We start from the raw sequence: 21590 nt of genomic DNA, 5'->3' as shown, positions 1-21590 counted from the left end.
GCTCACCCTTTATGTATGACCTCAAACTTGATTCCTTTGGTCTGCACCACTCTCTTAAAACCTCGATGAGTTCTGTTAATGTTCAGCTTAAACTGCTCCTTAAACTCTGAGAGAGCAAGAGACAGAGAGAATATACGACATGTAATATTTTTATATTTTTATTCATATTTTTATGTCATGACAATCTTCTTAAATTCATTTTTTACATTCAGTCGTTTGCAAAAGTTTGAACACTGATCAAATGACGTTTTGTTGATTTTCTCTGTGAAGATACGTTCACACATCCTCTACAGAGAACACACTGATGGCATTTATCTGCAAACTTTAGCGCACAAGTTCTATTTATTTGCCGAGTTTAACAAATAAAAAAAAAAAACTACATAAGATGTATGTATATAAAATAATATCACTTTTGAACAGGCCACATTTTATGCATTATTTTTTTTCACCAAGATGTTCAAGTCAGCAAATAAGCAGTAACTGTGTATTAAAATGTGCAGATGTGTTAAAACAGAGAAAATCAACAAAACAGGGTATTTGACCAGGGGCGCCCAAATTTTTGCACACAACTGTGCGCTGTGTACTCAAACTGTGAGAGTGTGTTCACTCATGAGCTGACGTACCTGGGCAGTTGGTGTTTTTCATAGTGCTGGTTTTGTCTCTCTGAGCTTCTTCCTGAATAATAATAATAACAATAATAATAAAAACAACAACAACAACAACAACAACAACAACAACAATAATAATAATAAAACACAGGTAACAAAACACAGCATGTTGTACGAGTGTGTTTGCATGTGTGTGAGTGAGAATGTGTGTGTGGCACACTGGCATCGAAAAAAAATGTCATTCCATGCACGCAGCCATGTAAAGGTTGCCGTTAGCGCTCCTGCAGGGAGACGGTGCTACACATCGATCCTGCATACAGTACTGTGGACAATCCACCCTTCATTTATTTCATTTCCAGTCAAAACAGCCATTAAGTACAAGTTATTCATCTTTCAGCAGGAAAAGAACTGAAATATATTCAAGAGAAAATTACACAGAAGCCTCAACAACTAAATATATAGATTTTTCAGTATTTAGTGAGTCACTCTTTACCTTTATTACAGCTTCTTTTCACACCTATTAAGTTCAGTCTTAGCTATTTGCACTTCTCACCATTCAAATAATCCCAAACACATTCAGTGATGTTGAGGTCTGGACTCTGGGGTGGTCAGTCCACTGTTCAGCTTCTTTGTTTGATGTGTCTCCTTTTCTCAGTAAGAGCTTCTTAACAGCTACACATCCTTTCAGACTCATAGTGCTGAGTGTCGCACAGTGGAAGGATGGACAGAAACTCCTGTGGATGTTTTCAGATCTGAGGCAGCTTGATTTTCTCCTCTCTCTCAAAGATGAAAGCTTTGTATAAAAATCTATTTAGGCTGTTTACATTGTTAAAAGCACAAATAGACGCTATTAAAGACAAAGAGAGGAAAAAAAACTTAGTATTGTATTGAGTTGTTGAGGCTTCTGTGTCATTTTCTGTTAAATATGTTTTCTGATGCTGAAAACTGAATAACCAAGTAAAAATATTTATTTGAATAATGTAAATTAAAACAATAAAATGAATGGCAGCTGTTGACTTCTGTTGAACGTCTGATGTTAATTTATACATTTTGTTTTTGTAAAAGGAGTGTCTGCTGAAGGGGATTTTTGTTTTTGCCATCATATCAAATCAGATAATTTGTGTGTATGTGTGCGAGCGGTTGTTACCGCGCTGGGGAAGGGAAACTCAAAGCGGACGCTGGCATCTAAATCATTAGCTGAAACTCCTGCAGAACACAGACAGAAAAAAACAAATATTCAAACAAACACTGTTTTCTCTCACTATATACACACCCACTGTCTTACACACACACACATACCTGGAGGCGTCGGCAGATTGATTCCTTTGACGATTGTCAGCACCATGTCGTTAGCAGTCAGGTTGGGGAAGATCCTAGTGCGCGTGAGAGAGAGAGAGAGAGAGAGAGAGAGAGAGAGAGAGAGAGAGAGAGAGAGAGAGATTAACTAATATATACACTACTGAAAAATATAATACAAAGTACTGTGCAAAAGGCTGAGATAACGATTACATTTTTCAATTTCCAGTCAAAACCCACTCAAAAGCCATTAAGAACAAGCTATTCATTCTGAGGCGATTAGATATAATCGAATCTATTTGCATAAGGAGGGAGAAAGTCCAAGCAAAATTAGCAGAAAAAAAAGTTTTCAAAACTTTTCCAAAACTGGAGTTTAAAAAAATTATTAAAAGCTACAAAGAAAATGAGACTCCTAACAAACCACAGGAAGACCTGGTAGATCAAAACTGTCCCCATCAGTTAAACAGCACACAGAGAAACTGAAAGTAAGTCTCGCGAGTGGAAGCTGAACGATATACGTGACACAACGTGTAGTGTGACCTTACTTGACTGAACTGAAGGTGCGTTCCTCCGTGTGGTAGCTCGGTACTGGAAGGCCTTTAGCGTGGGCTTTCTTCAGCGTATCAATGTTACTCATACACTCTTCCGCCAGCTTCTCAAACCTACATACACACACACAAAGTCAATGAAACAACTGTGCTGTGTACTGACTGTTCCCTAAAGAATCTAATTCTTTAGTTTTGTACTGCAGCTACAAGGCTAATGTAGCTAACAAGTAATGCAAACATTTACCCCATCAACTGAACTCCAACTGATGTCCTCAAAGTGACAGATTTTGTCATCTGTTTTGGGAAAAGACTCATAAACACTGTATTTGTGTCTATAAATCATTTTGAACTATCAAATACAACCAAATTTGGGGCACAACCTGTGATGTGCATCACCTCAATTCACTGTTAACCTATGCTCTCAACACAAACAGCAGGGGGCGCTCTGACCGCTTCCCCTCCCGATTATTAATATGAAATTTCCAGTACAAATAAACAACATTGTAGCCCACCTTGTAGTCTCAGCCACGTTCCCCATATGAGTGAACTGCTGAGAGAAGCCCAGACATTTCTGTACAGAAGCGTGAAGAACCCAATTAGCAACCACAGCAGCCACACTTTGTATTATACTGAAAAGCTACAGTGTCTTCATCAGTGTTACATTAGATTTATAAAAAACAACTGTATGGACATATTTTTTAGGAATATTTTATATTTATGAATTATTTATGAATAAAATAAGTGTAACAGACATGCAGGTGTTTCATGAGTGTGCCATAACCAACCTCGTGCTGCTGTTTGAGGAGATCCATGAGCTGAGCGTACTGCTGGGCCGAGCGAGGAGAAAGAGGAGAGGAGCGAGAACGAGAGAGAGCGTAGTCCTCCTCACTGACCGGGGCAGCGGGCACCTAGAGAGAGAGAGAGAGAGAGAGAGAGAGGGGAAGAAAACAGGATGAATAAGAAAGATAGAAATATAGCAAAGTAATGAAATCAGACAGACACTCTGATATGAAAAAAATGATCTAATCATTTTTAAATTGTGTTATCTAAAAGGCTGATTCTGGTTAGGCATCTGTATTGTCCTAGTAAATAATGAATGAAGATAGCATAGCTAGCTACCTGAGCTTTACTTCTAATATGCTACTGGTAACATAGTTAACGTCAGTGCTAGCTCTGTCTAGCTTAGCGAAGTCAGAGCTGATTTAAAGGGAGTCTGGCCTCTTCCTATTTCCCCCGTTATATCAATGACTGCAAAACACCAGAGGGCACCCGTGAGCGAGTCCTCGATGAAAGGGGGTGAATGAAGCTAAACGGAAAGTTAAAATAGAAAGTAGAAAGATGTATATTTTACTAAAAAAGCAAAGCAAACTCACCTATATGTTTCTTTTTTTTCTACTGCAAACACGTTTTGGGCGAACGGAGCAGCTCATTGGCTGTTCGTGCTCACTGACGTCATGAACGTAGATGAACGCCGTTTTAAACTCCTATAACTCAAGTTTAAAAGCTCTTAAAAATATAACAGCAGTGTTAAAATGTTTTATGTTGTTCTGTGTTCATTATTTCACATTAAAAATGTTTAAGCATTTATAAACTATGATTTTGCTCAAATGCATCATCCTAACCCATTCTTTTTGGACTCGCTCGGGAGCGCCCTCTAGCATTTGAGAAACCCAGAAGACATTACAGAGTGGTAATAATAAAAGTTCTCTGGCGAGGTCCCTAAGCTAGCTAGATAAGCTATCTACATGCCTATTATTTACTATGCTATTGGTAACTTGGCTAATGTTAATGCTAACGTTGCAGCTGTTAGGACAGTGTAACTCTGTGATTCAGCCGCCCGTGTTATGTCACTGGACGACCACCTTTGCAGAGAACAGGGGTTGTTAGTGTTGCTATTTAAGGATGCTTTGCTCACATCCAGAGCCACACACCTTGCTGATGTCCACTGGCAGGCCTGCTTTAGCGGCAGTGATCATTTGGTCCAGGCCCTTTGCGTTGCGGAGATGCTGAGCAGCTCCCTGAACGTCCTTCATCTGTTTGGAGCGCAGAGCTGCCTTTACAAACTGCTGCCGCCGGCTCTGCAGGAAGTCCAGCTGCTGCTGGGCTGCACACACACATACAAATACACAGACATTCAAAGACATATAAAAATAAAATAAACTGACTTAATGCAACCTAAAAACAACTGCAAACGAATATGGTAGGATTACAAATACTAAGGTCAGTGTACTACTAAGGTCCTGCTAAGGTACGGTGTTCTGAGAGTGTACATGCAGTAACACTGATACTACAAACACAAGATCAATAATTGCAAACAGTTGCACACAAAAGTTTGGGCAAATTATATTATTCTGTTGAATTCTGAAGTGAAAAAACAGCCTCTTCAGCAATAAAAAAACACTTTTTTCTGCAAGTTTTAAAGCACAGCTGCTCTCATGTTTGATTAATCTAAAAAAATTGCTTAAAAATAAACTAAAATCAATAAATAAATAGTTTTAGATTTAGTTTATGGTGGATTTTGACATATCACTGTGCTGTCAGAAGAAAACCTCATCTCCATTTTTGTCGTTTTTCAGTTTTTGACATAATTTGAAAACACCTGTTGTCCTTTACATTGTGTGTAAATTTCATGAAGAATGGACTAAAAGAAACGGCCCAAAATTTCTTGGAAAAAACTCTGGTTCCACTGACTTACATTAAAAGTAAAGTAGGTTTTTTTTCATTCTCCTGTAAAGTTCTGATTTTGGAGATATGAGGTTTTCTTCCAACAACAGTGATATGTTTAGATCATTGTTCTGCTGTTCAAGCCAACCTCTTCTCAATTTCAGTTTCTTGACTGTGACATCTGTTTCCAGAATTCGCTGATATTTAGTCTCATCTATTCTTCCAGCTACCTGGCTGCCACTCAACCGCACAACAGATCCACTTCCAGGCTTTAGAGTTCGTGTTCTTTTCAACAAATACTGTTTTTTTTTCTCCAAACATACTTTTGGTGATTGTCACCAAAAAGCTCCACTTTACTACATCAGTTCACAGCATGCGTTTCCAAAGTGCCTCTGGTTTATCTAGATGTTGTTTTGTATAATTCAAACACTGACTTTTGTGATGAGCTCACAAGTTCGATGTCTTTCTGATGACTCTACCAGGCAGATCATGTCTGTGCAACACTGTACTGTTGAACAGCATTGGGTAGTAGTGGGTAGAACAGTGCACCACCACTCCTGTGTCAGTTAAAGCTTCCTACAGGCCCTTTGCTGTCATATGAGGGTTTTGCTTTGCATTTTTGTCCAGCATATGAGCAGCTCCATCTAAGAGTTTCCTTGGTCTTCCAGATCTTGTCAGTTCCCCTTAACTGCCATTTCTTAATGATATTTCAGACAGTAGGAATAGCAAGCTGGAAGCACTTTGATATCTTTTAACAGGCTCAATTAATTAGCTTCATTTTCAGATCCTCAGCCAGCTGCTTAGAGAAGCCCATGGCCGACTGTTAGCAGATTTGAAGAGTCATAGAATTTAATATGCTCTGGAATTGTCAGATGAAAATTCCTAACGACAATTAGCCTGCCTAACCAGCCTTAATGAGTCAATGAAGGCCTAACAAGTTAAAGTTTTAACTTTTTAAGCTAACAAGCAAACATAAAGCTGTAAAATAACATTTTCCTACAAATGTTGCATTTTGTTTTTAAATTGTTTGCTGCAGAGGTTGTGTTTATGTATTTCTGTAAAACTTTTGTAATTTGGCCACAGTTGCACTAAAGCCTGCACACAACTGTAAACAAGTCAACTTTGCTCTATATAAATTATTTACCTTCTTCTAGAAGTATTAGTCAGTTATTTATTGTAACATTATTATTCAACATCTCTTATGAAGGTAATATGTAATTTATGTAGTTAAGAGAATATAAGTAATTTAAGAGAAGATGCACATTCAGTTACTTAAGCAGTGTTTTTATGTTGGTGTAAAAAAAAAAAAAGTTCCATGTTTCATAGCACTACGCAACCGATGGTGGCATGCAGCCACGGACTGTCACCACAGTGACAATGGGTGATTACCAGAGGAGAGCTATAGCAGCGTCGATTGTTTATTTAAGGTGTATAACGGGAGGAGGACGCTCTGCGCTCTTTTAATGTTGTTGTTGTATAAATACTGGATCCATGACGACTTCAACAATGAGATGTCCGCCACCCATGACTTAAAACACCATCCGGTTTGTTTCACTGCCATGGTAAACGGCAAAAACAAGGAAAGCTGAACTCTTGATGGACTGTTCTGATGCTGCTTAACTGAAACCAATGGATGGTCCAGTTTTCCACCAGCCATCTACCATCACAGTGTAAGTGCAGCATTACAGCTTAACAGCTAACAGCAATCAACTTTTACCTGTACTTGATCTGTAAGGAACTGCAATCTGTCTCTCTCACACATCTGCACACGCACCTTTGGGTCCCAGTTTAAGAGCGCCAGTTGAGGCTGTAGGGGTCACTGCAGGTGAGGAAGACTGTGGGGGGGCTGGAGCTCGAGCTTTCTGAACGGCTGGACGCGCAGCCGGCTGGAATGGAAACATAAATATCACAAAACATGATAAGAATTGCATAAATATGCACCCAAAGCTAAATACGAGCTCGTCCTGATCCGAAAGATAAAAAACAAAACAAACAAACAAAAAACACACTGAATGTAGTCGATCGGTCCTGTTTGGTGTCTGAAGTTCCCATCTTTATATCTGCACTAAGGCTAAAGTAGCTAACAAGAAATTCCAATGATCCACCAAATAATCATCAAACACTTGTCTCGAACTGTGTAGTGTTGTTTAGTAATTAGTAGCAGTCTTGCTTATGAGGTTTCTGATACCGTACAGCATGCTGTTACCTATAAACATAGAGAAAAGTACATTAGCATAGCTAAAAACAGTAGCAGCTGTGTTGAAGCTTGAATTAATCTGATCAAATACATTTTGGGGAAATTATATAAATAGGTTTTTTGCTGAATTATCGCTTGAAAGCCATAAAAGAAATCAATTGCAGTTTCATATGAAAACTCTCTGCAATGTGGACGTTTACCTTCGCCACTCCCTCATCTTCATCCTCATCCTCTGCGTCCGCGTCCTGATTGGCCAGTTTCACAGCCGTTTCCAGGACGCCCATAAAGTTTTGCTCGCCGCTTTCAGAACCCTGCAGAGGAGGACAGCCTGAAACAAGTAAGAACACACATGATCACACATCATACACAGACATCACCACACACAACATTCTGTGCTTAAAAGTAGTCTTGAGACACTCTCTGAACACAATTCATGCTTTGTTTATTTATTACTTTCTAAGCTGAAGTTATCAGAAAAGTTATTACCAGGTTTACTAACTGTGGGACAAGCATTAGTGTCTCTGTCCTTTACGCAGGTCAGGATTTAGCATTTTATTTGGGCTAGTTTTGTGTTGCATATCTCCTTTTTTGCATGACAGCTTGAAGTGTTCTAGACACGAAGTGCGTGAGTTTGCACAGCTGATGCTCAGCCAGGTTTGTTGGATGTTCTCTTTTGGATGGTCAGAGTGTGGAGGACGTCCTTCTAGCTCTTCAGTACATTTTTCACTCTTGATTTTGGAGTTTTCAGTGCATCTATAATCTTATAATCTCTCAGACATTTTATTATCAAGAGACAACTTTTAAGATGAATTCAGATTAATTCAACTCCATATTTTTCTTAGTTTTCTAACTTTCTCTATTTTTAAAAATGTTAATGATGTCTAGAGTCAGGTGTGTCAGATACGTTGGTTGTCTCTGGTTTGAACACTTTTCTATAATGTTAATGCTAAGGCTGGGCGTCACTACACGACTTCTAAAATCTTAATAGATGTCTAAAACGGAGAGCATCACAAACTTTGTGCCAGTTTCTCACAGAATTTATTGTCTTTTTGTTGTGAGGCCGCTCAAACTAGACAACAAGGCAAAGAGAGAATATTACACTCATAACGAGTTTGGGCTACGAATAAGAACTCAAACTCCCAGATCACCTCAGAGATCACATGACTCAAAGCTAAACATACTGGACCTGTTTGTGCTCCTATGTGTAGTGTCTGCCCAGCCTAAGTTGGACTGACTGATAAGTCATACTACAGCTTAAAAGGTAAACCACAATTTCAACAATACATGAGCAAATTAAACAATTCTATAAAAACAAACGATGATAGAAGGACTTCATTTGTACACATTACAGCTGCACAATTGATTGTAATTTTTTTGGTATCGTAATTTGAGATCTAAGGATAAACCCATCGTTAATAGATGCAATGACGGAACATGTGCGGCATCAAAGTGATGTAATACTGTCATCGTGATATCCGCCAGCTTTACCACACATCACATTTTAGGTGGTATGTCCACGTTGTGCAGCCCGAACACACACAGGTGAGGCGTTACCTGGTGGAACAGGGAGTTCTGCCAGATTGACAGGGCGTCCGGCCTTGTGAGCTCTGATGGCATCTTGGTATTGCTGGATTCACACACACACACACACACACACACAAAGCAGACAGAAAGCAGAAAAACAGCACATCATACACAGAACATACACACACATTACATACAGTCTATAATGGTGCTTCATCAAAAAGAATCAAATATTCACAAATGTTTGTATTTTCTAATCATTAAGTTTTTTTTTAGTGGAATGTTTGTTCTGCTCATGTCTGGTGCTGCTGGGTCCTTACAGCGAGGGAAAGTGTTGAACAGCGCCATCTGCTGGTTGCACTCAAATTCATTTTAATTCATAGAGAAATTTCTGATTGAGGGTCAAAAATCCTGTAACTTTTAAGAAACTGCCATTTAGCTATAAATCCAACAGCAGAACCTTGAAATACAACTACAAAACCTATGACTCAGTGCTAACGTCGCTTTGTATGACGTATGATGATGCCATCAAAACGTCAGATTTTGTAGTCCATTTGTGGGGAAAAGCTAGTAAAAACTGTATTTCTGTCTTTTGCTGTCAGTTGAGGTTAAAGCACGCTAATGACTTAACTGAATATAACTGAATACAGGGGCAGCCTGGCACGTTATGTTGTATGACGCGTAACGTTCATCTCCTCCAATTCATAGTAAACTTGCATCAAAGACAGACAGAGGCTGTGACCACTTACCTCCGTTATTACTGCTTTACGTGATTATGTGGGTTACCTTGACGATGCGCTGGTGCATGCGTGCTTTGCGGTCATCTCCTTTGCTCTTGGCCGTCTCGGATGCGTTCTTGTATATGTCCATGCGCTGCTGCAGGGCCTCGCCAAGGTTACGGGGAGCAGGAAGAGCTAGAACACGCGCAGTGTGGAGTTATCACTACTAGACTTCTACTAGGTAATAATTTGAAACAAACAGCCAAAAAAACAATATACAGTACTGTGAAAAAGGCACCTAAGCACACTGTTTGAAAGCATTTATCTCAGTAATAAGTGTGTTTTTGCCAGATAGACACTGCATAACCTCGGAACATGACTGTGTTATTAGTGAAGTTAGTAAAATATTTTTCAGGAGAACATAGGTTTGGCTTCTGTCATCTCACTGCACTCCAGACATGGCATGAATTTGTTAATTTAATGAGGGGTTGAGTAGATAAACTGAGGTTGAATGGTAACTGTTGGTAATTGTACTGATGTTATCTGTATTCATTCTAAAACAGCACTTACGGGCATTAGCAGCTGGAGAATCAGAGGGTGGAGGAGCAGCGGCTGGTTTAGTGGATGACACCAGAAGAGGTGGTGGAGGAAGAGATCTCTCAACTATGACATCTCCTGAGAGAGAAAGAGAAACAGAACATAAAAGAGAATTCTGTCACTATCATATGAAAACCATGTAAGAAAAACCCATTTACAATGTATAACATACAAAGCCATCATGTATAGTAGCCCCACTTAGGCCTGAGTGACATGTAATCTTAATAACTGACCAGGAGGGGGAGGTAATGAAGTGGTGTCTATCGGCTCCCCTCTGTCAACTGCCTCCACCACCGAGTCCAGTTTCTGCCAGAGAGGGACACAGTGTGTTTGAGAGAAAAGCTGGTCAGAGTACACAGTAGAAGTGGGTAATACAGCATCATTCACCACTGTCATGCCAAATTACATCACATTATATCACAACATTCTTTTCTGAGCGTATTGTGGATACTGCCTGTATTTAAAGAACATAAGAACAAAGTTATAGTATTACTCATAGCATTCAGAGTTTATAGTTTTTTTTTTACTGTGGCTCTTCTGTTCCAACGTATTAGGTTTCAGAAGAACTAAATATCAAGATGGAGATCATTAAAAATGTCCTGAAGTATCGTGATGACACATCGTTCACCCCAGGACACGGTACTCTCAAAGATCATCAAGCTGCTCGATCAAAGCTTTACTGCGGAGTCCATACATTACTAAGAAGCACGATTAGCTACTCATACAATGATAAAAATAGTGTGTTTTAGGCCCAGTCCCATTTCACCCCTCGCCCCTACCACTCAGCCCTTAGCCCTCCGTTTTGTGCGTTCACGTCTAAGGGTAGGGTGTCCTGATTTTTCTTCAGATAGAGGGGTAGGGCGAAGTGTTAGGGCTACACGGCCCTCCAAACAAGGTTTTTCAGAGGCTCCAAACAGAGCTATGAGAAAAAAAAACTGGCAAGATGGCTGAACAAGAGACCAAAGAAACCCAGAAATGTGAGAATTTTTTCCATTAAAAATTACAATAACCACTGTATTATCTTAGTTTAATGTCGTTTCAATGTAGTTTGGTCCTTTTTTTCATAACAAGCATAAAAAAAAAAAAATCGCTAAAAGTATGCTAATGTCTCGGTAGCTAGCTAGTTAAATTTCCCGTTCCACCTTAAATAGTCAGCGGTTCTGATGCTGGATGGACCAGAATATAACTGCTGCACCATTTAAGGTGGAATGGGAAAATTCAAACAAGAAACAGGCGAATATCTGACTTCAGCTTCATATCACTGAAGAATTAGGGGTGGGTGATAATAAATAATCGCCCCCCTCTTTGAAGGCATATGATGCCCTAAATGTAACTAAAGCCCAGCAGTGAGGTGTTGAACTTTACCCTCCTCTGCTGTCACTGCAGACTGGCAGGGTCGCCTACAGAGCAGGGTCTCATTTCATAGGGGAAGATTCAACTACTACCCGTTGTACCTCAGTTCCAGGGGGCAAGGTGACACTCAAAAACAAGGGGTAGGGGTAAACATAAGAAATGCGATTGGGTCTTGAAGTGTTGATGGTTACCTTGGCAATGAGGTAGTGCTGTTTGGCCAGTTCTGTGTCTCCGCTCTGTTTGGCCTGAATAGCGGCCAGTTTATACTCTCTCTGTCTGCTCAGTACACTCGCCTTCAGCTCTGAAACACATTTAAAATTCATTATTTAGATCCACAATTTAAAACACACAATAAAAAGGCACAAATCTAACCAATCATGAAGAAACGGTACAATCATGAAGAGATGTAAATCAGTTGTTTTTCATTTTTGTAAAAAAGGAAACTCCTAGTGACCCAGTCGTCTATATACAAGACTAAGGCATTTATTTTCAGTTTAAATGGAACACTAAGTACAGCTAGAAGTGCAAGTGAAGAATCAAAAGTTTCCAAAACTGGAGGTCAAAAAATGAATAAAAGCTACAGAGAAAATGGGACTCCTAACAACTGTGCAAGACCCGGTAACCCACAACTGTCCCCATCAGATAAACACTACTTCAAGCTTTCATCACTGAGAGAGAGGAGAACATCAACTCTGTGTAGCTGGTTTATATCTGAATGCACAGTGTTGAGTTGCCTGGGGGAAATGGTGGCGTAGCTGGTTTGTACCTGAACGCTGGACGTTTATGGTGGCGTAGCTGGTTTGTACCTGAACGCTGGACGTTTATGGTGGCGTAGCTGGTTTGTACCTGAATGCTGGACGTTTATGGTGACGTAGCTGGTTTGTACCTGAATGCTGGACGTTTATGGTGACGTAGCTGGTTTGTACCTGAATGCTGGACGTTTACGGTGACGCAGCTGGTTTGTACCTGAATGCTGGACGTTTACGGTGACGCAGCTGGTTTGTACCTGAATGCTGGGCGTTTATGGCAATGTAGCTGGTTTGTACCTGAATGCTGGACGTTTATGGCGACGTAGCTGGTTTGTACCTGAATGCTGGATGTTTATGGCAATGTAGCTGGTTTGTACCTGAATGCTGGACGTTTACGGTGACGCAGCTGGTTTGTACCTGAATGCTGGACGTTTACGGTGACGCAGCTGGTTTGTACCTGAATGCTGGGCGTTCGGTTGGCTGGGGGTTAAAGGTGATATAGCTGGTGTATCTGGTGTTCTAGCCACTGGTTTCTGATTGGGTGGCTGTAGGAGCTGAGGTTTGGGTGGGGCTACTGGTCTTGTTTCCTGCTGTGGCTTCTGATTGTTTGGCAGCGGTGGTGTGTATTCTGGGGCTGGCTGTTCTTGTTCTCTGACTGGTTCCGTCTGTGACCCGGGCGTGGGCTTGCCGCCAGTGGCAACAGGGGGTGGGATTTCCTCCTCATTGATAGGTTTTCCCTTTTTCACAGAAGTCAGCATCGACTGTAGTGTCTAAAGTGACAAAACGACACACATTAATAGGTTAATGGGGGGGTGGCCTGGAATGCTAATATGGCTTACCTTGAATGGAATCCAGCTGTATGCTAATGTTCATTTGCTATTTGTGGTCAATTTTTTTGTTTAACTTGTAAACATCATTAAAGTGCTGACACAGTCAATCATAAGCACTGGGTTATTAAAGGGCAACACTGACTGTTCATAATTTCTGCATGATTTAGATGAATACAAAGTAATTCAGAGTGGTTTGATATGAAATGCTCCACTCTAAAGCAACCAAGAACAATTTACAGTGGTGGTGATGGGAACCAAATGTCTGTAAAAGTTCCCTTTACAAGAAATGGTTATGAATATGCTGCTTGATGTCTGAGACATTGTTTTACTACGGTTTTGAGAAGGTTTTGGTCTTTTTAAAATCTATTCACGGTACAGAAACACATGCAGAGTGTTGTAAGACGATAATTTGTACATTTGAAGTTACATAACTTCTCTATACTGCAGAGACACTGTGTGAGATACTTTGCATTGGATTTTAAGCCTATTGGTCTACCTTTAGTCCTCGATCATATCTACGAACTTTGCTGGTCTCCCCTGCTGCTCTGGCATTAGTAATGGCTGTCTGGTACATTTCAAGGCGTTCCTGCAGGCGGGACTCCAGCCCAGCCGGACCACTTGGGGTAGTGGGGGTGGATTTGGGTGGTACATTAGAGTGCTGAGTAGGGACGGGAGGAGGCACTTTTTTAGTGATAACGTCCTCTTCATCATCCTCCAATACTTCATTCAGCTCGGCCTAATACAAATCACAGAATGGTCAGTTATGTTAAATAACAGCATTTAAAATGTTTTAACAGACATTTTCTAATTCAGCGTTTCCCAGCTCCCAGAAAACCCCCCCAAAAATCTTTTTTCTTATTATTCAGATTATAAATGATCTAGTAACTGGCTGTTGTGCTGGTCCTGTGTTGTGCTGTGAAACTCCAACAAGATGACACAATATATTTGTTTGTTAATCATTATTGTGATATTGTTATATACAGAAATACATTACCAGCAGATCAGCATCATTCTCCAGGTCTCCGTCTTCATCTCCATCCTCGTCCAGGTCCTTCATACACAGAGAGGCCATGCGCTCAATGTCCTCCATGGGCACCGGAGCTACCGAGAGATACCAAAACCAGTCAGATTCACTTTTGCATGATCATTTTCCAAACTCTTTGTATCCCTTAGAATTGAGCAGGCTGTTTCTGTTACTGTGCCTTTAAGACTTATATATGTAAATGAGCTCCGTTTTGATTGAGTGCCCTGTATTGTGCTTCATTAAAAAAGAGTCTGGGCTAAAATATTCCTTATAACTTCAGCGTGAGTGGGCGAGGCTAATCTGCTGTAGGCTGAATAGGTGGGCGTATGTAAATGTGCTGGCTTTCGTGACACAGTTCCACAGTTCCAGGCTGTTTTTCCCTCATGTATGGACTGTCAGTACAGCTTTTATTTAAAAATGTGGGGAAAACAGGCTTTAGAAACTGAATAACAGAGAGTGCTCAGCATTTGCACAACGTTGGTGTCTTGTATTAAAGTACACGATTCTTACCTTTGCCACCTCCTTTCTTTCCAGGTGGGCCGCCTCCTCCGCCTATCAAAGCAAGAAGCTCCGCCTCTAACTCCTCCTCATTTCCCCCAGAGTCATCCAGGCCACCATCTGGAGACAGATCGAGGAGCAATCCCATCTGAGAGAGAGCGAGAGAGAGCGAGATATAAACACTGGTGAGAATGTCATCCTTTAAAGGACTGACAAAGGAAGTGAGCTTGTACACGCCACCCATGACGATCCAGTCAGGCAGAATGAACAACATTTACACACACTGGACACTTTCAGAAAGAATCTGATGTATAATTGCATTAGGTCCAAATGAATCAGCCAGCAGTGAGAGATCAGGAGACTGCAAGGAGGACACAGCACAGCTAGGGGTGTAAGATGATGTTCTATACTATCATAATTTATTACATCGTAACGTCAGTCCTTCTAGAATACCGCTTTAATCTAGAACGCTGCTACAATCTAGAATACCACACTTTAGAACACAGCTATAGCTGCAACCTAAATGTTAAGAAGAGCCATTTTGTCCTTTCAACAAAAATGAAACCATCTTGGCTGTAAATATGTATTAGTATGTGCTAATGTGATAGTGTAGGCTAACAAATATAATATAAACAAAAACGCAAACTTACTTTGCTCTGCTTTTTAACTTTAGCTCAGCACTAGCCGCTTTTCTCACATCTCTAGCAGGAAACTTTCATCTTCTCACTGTCCAGATTCTTATTCGAATTTTCCCGTTCCACCTTAAATGGCGCCAGAATGTAACTGCTGCGCTATATAAGGTGGAACGGGACAATCAGAACGAGAAACTTCAGCTTCGTGACTTTTTAGTGTTGTCATTTTATCTCTAACTGATCAATATCCGTCTTAAATCTTTCTCTTTGCCTTTTCGTTGCTACGATCTAGGTGATATTCTTCTCTGCGTTGCTATGTGACCAGCAGTCTACACACCAACCTTCAGGGTTAAAGGGTGAATTAGCTGTTACACATTAACTCCAGCATTTAAGAGCATTTATTGTTGAAACTGTGTTGAACGAACAGCAGAGCTTTATTTTTCTGATGGATTTTACTGATATTAAGACATTTTATATGGCAATAGGCTTTTCTGGGTATGGCTTTGTCTGAAACTGAAAGCAGCTTTTTAGATGCCTTGCTGCCTGTGCTGTCTTACAAGTCAGTGCCTTAGAAGGCAGGGTTCTCCACTGTGTAAGTGATGGTGTTTTCTGCTATTTTTTTCTTCACAAAGGATGATGGGATATGCAAGGCAGTAAAGAATACATCTACACTGCCTTAAAAAAAACTGGCTGAACAGAGGAACCTCAGCAGCGTTATAAACTAGGGCTGGGCAATTTGACAATATATATTGTTACTGTGATCAATTATGTCACAGTACAACACAATATGCTTTTCTGAAGAACACTGACCAGCTGCATGTTTCATTATAAAGAGGGCTAAATTAGACCCATTTAACTGGATTTAGTGCAACACAGTGAGGCAAACACTGAACAAAAATCACCATATTCACTGTGTTTGGTAGTATTTTTTAAAATGTAGCACTACTGGTTCTTTTTGCTCTGTTCCAGCTAATCAGATGTCTGAAAAAATAAATATCATGACATATCATTTATCATAAAAAAAAATCCTGAACTGTTGCAATATTATATTTTTGCCATATTGCCCACCTTTATTATAAACAAGCATAGGATTCGGACATGACTGGGTGCCTTGATGCCTCAGAATACTGTCTGAGTAGGCAGCATTTATTATGTTTCAGACACATCCTATGAGTATCATCAGTACCTCTTGAACACAGCTTTAGCCCTTTTTAACCGCTATTTGCAGGCAATGATGTAGGTCACTTCTAGCCTTTATAACTCCAGAACGGTTTAAGCTACAGACATGATACACATATCAGACCATTCAGCAGACCCAGCCCAAACTAGCTAGTGTGATGTCACAGAGTTGTGACGTCAGCATTAATGAGTAATTCCGCTCGGAAAATTACCCAAAATCCTGTTATTATTCCTCTGCTCTGTGGTCTTCATATTCCAACTATGGGTTAAAACAGAGACATGATTCACACATCAGATCACTCATCAGACTCTGCCCTCACATCCAGAGTGATTCATCCACCTGTGACCATCCAACAGCCAGCAATCCAGCTCCAAAATCACCCAAACACCACTCGCTACTGTTATATTACATCTCTGCTTTTAGTCTTCATATTATAAACAAAAGGTTAAAAATAGCGACATGACTCATGAACACTCAGAGGAACCTGCCATCACCAGGCAGAGTGAAAGAAACCAGCTCTAACGTACCACAACAGAAATACAGCACAAACACACAGCCAGATCACTGTAAAACCCACTATTAGCTCTCTGCCTTAGCCTTCATATGGCAACCAAAGGGTTAATATAAAATACCCCCTTCGCTTAATCCTAGAGCTGCACTGTAGAACACGGCTACATATCAAGAAACGTTGCATCACAATAGGCTTTTCTGAGTATGAGTATTGTCAGTCCCTCTAGAGCACTGCTTTATTCTAAAACACTGCTACACTGTAGAACATGGCTTGATATGACGATACATTATGTCAATATGCTATTACGAGTATATCATGAGTATTGTCAGTACTTCTAGAACACTGCTTTATTGTCGAAAAAGTGCTTTATTCTAGAACTCTGTCTCATTCTAGAAAACGGACTCGTTCTAAAAATGGCTATAGCTTGATCCTAAAACAAGTCTGTGTTCTAGAACACAGCTTCATGTCATGATACCTTACATCACAGCGTATGAGTGTTGTCAGCACTTCTATAACACTGCTGTATTGCCGAAAAGTGCTTTATTCTAGAACTCTGGTACGTTAATCCTAGAACATGGCTGTATGTCATGATACCTCACATCACAATATGGTTTTCTGAGTATGAGTAGCATCAGTACTTCTAGAACACCACTTCATTCTAGATCACTGCCAAAGCTTCACTGTCTACCATAGCTGCATTTGAGAATACTGTTATTTTAGAACACAACTTCATATAGTGATACACCACAACATGCTTTACTAAGTATGTGGGCATCATCGGTACTTCTGGAACTCTGCTATGTTCTAGAACACTGCTACATTGCAGAACACTGTTTCAAGATCACTGCTTCGTCCTGAAACGTGGCTTCATTCTAGAACACTAAACACTTTTTTATGAAAATGTATCATAAAAAGACTTAGATTAATTACAGTAAGCCTGTAAACAACAACAACCTGTGAAGAGTGACTACAAAACAGCAAGTAGCTGATTGGCTGGCAGCCCCAACACAACATCATCTTGTTTTGTTTTGCATTAATTTTTACCAGTAGTTTGATTTTTACTCCTGTTCTTTCTTAAATATTCTCGTTTTGTAAATCTCTGTACTCAACATTTGTTTTCCAAAAAAAAGTAAATAAAAAAAGTGTATTGTGAAAATGTTCAGCCATACTGCCCACCCTTAAGCCCACTCTTTCCCAGGCCTTACCTGTTTGGCCCGGGCGGCTCCTTGGCCTTTTTGTGGAGGGTTCCGACTACGACTCATTATGGCTGCAGTGACCTCAGAGCTGAAACACAAGCAGAAAAGCTGTTCAACCTTTAAAACATTACCAAAGGAAGTTAACAGGATGTGCTCATGCATGACATCCCAGTCAAGCAGACAGAAAGACGGTTACACGCCCAAAGAGCCGATCAACAGACACGTCACAGACGGCATACGAATGATGTAATGAAGCAAAGTGTTCGGCAAATTCTTAACATCCATATCACCTACAAAACATGAGGTTAATTGAAGAGCACCAACCACATCCAGGTAGTAGTGCAGCCTGGTATACACAGGTCTCTCTATTCATCATTTACCTTATGGATTTACTAAAACGCTGCATATCAGGGAGGTGACAATACAGCTGTATCGTACATGTTAGCTTGTGGCTAGAATGGGACACTATAAAGCACATCTTTAGTTTCAAACATTGTACTATTATAATGCTGAACGCTCTGATAAACTGAACTGTATAAATCTGAGGCACATTTTCAGCCACTCCTTATTTTTGCTGTATGAAAACATGTATTGAATTAAGACATCACTGTGTAGTATCAAATCAAATGCTGAATTTTTACACCCTTACTGCGAATCCTAGTTGTCTGGAGACATTCAACAGCACTAGCAGGTCGGGCTGTAACAGCACGCATCTAAGCTGCTTATCCTTCTGGGTCACAGGGGGTGCTGGAGCCTATCCCAGCAGTCACTGGGCAGAAGGCAATCCATCATACTCCATTCACAATCACACACACATTTTAGTTTAGTATCTCCAACTGGCCTGACTGCATGTCTTTAGACCGTGGGAGGTAACCCACACAGACACGGGGAGAACATGTGACGACAGGACCTGGTCACCCGGTCGGGGAATCAAACAAGGAAATGTAAAACTGCATCACTGCTAAGCCCTTGCTCTCTTCTGAGCATTCCTCCTTTACATCCTATTAGAATATCATTCCCCTTCTACTACAGCAAAGCGGGTGGGGAGGGGTGGGGCTTATACTATGGACGCCCCAACAATAAAATGACTTGCTGTTTTTTCGAAAAAATTCTATTTGTAAACTATCCTGTCCATTTTATCAGCTCCACTTACTATATAGGTGCACTCTGTAGTCGAGTGGATCAGACACAGCAGTGCTGCTGGAGTTTTAAACACTGTGTCCACTCACTGTCCACTCTATTACCTTGTCGGTCCACCTTGTAGATGTAAAGTCAGAGATGATAGCTCATCTGCTGCTGCACAGTTTGTGCTGGTCATCCTCTAGTCCTTCATCAGTGGTCACAGGACGCTGCCCACAGGACGCTGTTGGCTGGATATTTTTGGTTGGTGGACTATTCTCAGTCCAGCAGTGACACTGAGGTGTTTAAAAACTCCAGCAGCACTGCTGTGTCTGATCCACTCAGACCAGCACAACACACACTAACACACCACCACCACGTCAGTGTTGCTGCAGCGCTGAGAATGATCCACCACCCAAATAGTACCTGCTCTGTGAGGGTCCATGGGGGTCCTGACCACTGAAGAACAGGGTAAAAGGGGGCTAACAAAGTATCAGAGAAACAGATGGACTACAGTCTGTAACTGTAGAACTACAAAGTGCACCTATATAGTAAGTGGAGCTGATAAAATGGACAATGAGCGTAAAAACAAGGAGGTGGTCATAATGTTATGCCTGATCGGTGGATGTTGATTGTGAACAGCACTTAGATGAGTCAGACCAATCAAAAGGAACTATATGCTGTGTATATGACAACACAGCCACAACTATTTGCCAGTCTGCCACAGTATATTCAGTATTCAAGCCTCAAGCCAGAAAAAGTGGATTTTCTGGTCATGTTGGCCAAAATAACAGGCCTGGTCCTTGATTTATAGAAAACAACTGCAATTCAAAATAACAGTCACAATATTGATCAGACCAAAATCACAGTTAGGTACTCCCCAGATTAAATCTAGAGCCACCCCTAATAAAAGCTGTGTGATAGAATATTACATGACGAGATAAATAACATATTAAATGCTAGTTTTAGGCCAAAATGCCCCTTTAATGTTCTCCAACTCCACGTCTGCAGTCCACCTGAAATGCACAGGTTCTCGGTTCTCTCACCTGAGCCACGTCCTCAACTAATGGCTCAGTCCCCTAGTGGTAGAGCAGGAAAAAGCATGAAACAGACTACATGACTGGAGGGGGAAACACTGAGTTAGCTAACTAGTTATCATACACTCTTAAAAAAGATGGCTCTTCAAGGGTTCTTCAGCAAAGGGAATGGTTCTATATAGAACCAACTAATGCTTAAATGCTACTTGGCATGGCATGCATGGTAAAATGGTTCTTCAGATCGATGGAGAGTGTATTGTAAACGGTTCTATACAGTATCAAAAAGGGTTCTGCTACTGTGTAATGTCAAGCTTGGAGAAGAACCATTTTGGTGCCACACAGTAGAACAACCCTTTCCAAAACGACTCATTTAAAAGGATCATATAACCACAACACACTGCTCATCAATCTGAAGAACCGTTTCACCATACAAAGAACCCTTTAAGCAAGAAATGGTTCTACGTATAGCTTATGGTTCTGAGTAGTATCACTGCCTTTCCTGAAGATCAGTTGAAGAACAGTCTAAGAGTTTACAGGATCACACCTGAGCCTAACCCTAACTGACCCTCTTCAGACGGGAGAAACTGGGCTAAACTGACCACACAAACACTAAAGCTTGACCAGTAACTTAGATAAAATAGCCATCTGCTCTTCCCAGCACACAAAGCTGCAGGTGTGTAAGTAAGTAATCAAACTGCTGACGTTACAGAGATCAGGTCAGATAAGACAGGTCCACTCGGACCGCTGCTGCTACAGCTAGCACGATGCTAACTCAGCGAGCTAAAACGCCAAATAATTAGATTCACACGGCGAGACGCGGCGGCCCCGCCGTCTCCTCAACATCCGTACCCTCCGCATGTGTCTCTCCTCCTTTTACGGGTGTTATTCTGCGTTATTCTCCCACTTCTCGACAGCGTCGTTCACAGCAGCGAGCAGTCAAATCTGCTGTCACCGCGGCGGCGGCTGCTGTTGTTGTTGTTGCTGCTACTTCCTGCTTTTCGCCTCGTCTCCAATGGCAACCGAAGGGCTTTACGGCAATTTAAAGAACACACAAAAACAATGGTAAAATTATTAGCGTTATTAGCGTTATTAGCGTAGTTTTGGAAACGATTAAAGAGGCATATTAAACGTTTAAATGTGTTATATTTATATGTGCAAATAAAAATGATAATAATAGGGCTGTTAGTTTAAAAGGGAATCCTTTAGATCCTAAAGAGTGGCCATGATTTAGTAAGGCGTGGGAATGAGATGATTAAGTTGTGGGAACGAGATTGCGGCTTACTAAGTCGTGGCCACGCATTAGGATCT

At 40.8% G+C, this 21590-nt stretch overlaps 1 protein-coding gene across 1 annotated transcript in view; it reads right to left on the bottom strand.

Moving 5' to 3' along the window:
* The window catches only part of cc2d1a (coiled-coil and C2 domain containing 1A), a 29087-nt gene extending 7809 nt beyond the window's left edge, over positions 1-21278 (bottom strand). The window contains exons 1-21 of the mRNA XM_036560246.1: positions 21132-21278; positions 18136-18214; positions 14620-14755; positions 14080-14186; positions 13582-13821; positions 12713-13025; positions 11698-11807; positions 10387-10459; positions 10127-10231; positions 9624-9751; positions 8868-8940; positions 7514-7641; positions 6891-7002; positions 4384-4556; positions 3238-3360; positions 2965-3023; positions 2450-2566; positions 1908-1981; positions 1756-1814; positions 624-675; positions 7-106 (exon numbers count right to left, since the gene is read on the bottom strand). Coding sequence (XP_036416139.1) covers positions 7-106; positions 624-675; positions 1756-1814; positions 1908-1981; positions 2450-2566; positions 2965-3023; positions 3238-3360; positions 4384-4556; positions 6891-7002; positions 7514-7641; positions 8868-8940; positions 9624-9751; positions 10127-10231; positions 10387-10459; positions 11698-11807; positions 12713-13025; positions 13582-13821; positions 14080-14186; positions 14620-14755; positions 18136-18192 — 2339 coding nt within the window. The 5' untranslated portion in view covers positions 18193-18214; positions 21132-21278. The remainder of the gene's footprint in view (positions 1-6; positions 107-623; positions 676-1755; positions 1815-1907; positions 1982-2449; positions 2567-2964; positions 3024-3237; positions 3361-4383; positions 4557-6890; positions 7003-7513; positions 7642-8867; positions 8941-9623; positions 9752-10126; positions 10232-10386; positions 10460-11697; positions 11808-12712; positions 13026-13581; positions 13822-14079; positions 14187-14619; positions 14756-18135; positions 18215-21131) is intronic.
* Between the last annotated feature and the right edge of the window lie 312 nt (positions 21279-21590).

The sequence above is a fragment of the Colossoma macropomum genome, unplaced genomic scaffold (genome assembly GCF_904425465.1).
Source record: "Colossoma macropomum unplaced genomic scaffold, Colossoma_macropomum, whole genome shotgun sequence".
Taxonomy (NCBI): Eukaryota; Metazoa; Chordata; class Actinopteri; order Characiformes; family Serrasalmidae; genus Colossoma; species Colossoma macropomum.
The sequence above is the reverse complement of the archived record's forward strand: the minus strand, read 5'-3'. Positions and strand labels throughout refer to the sequence as shown.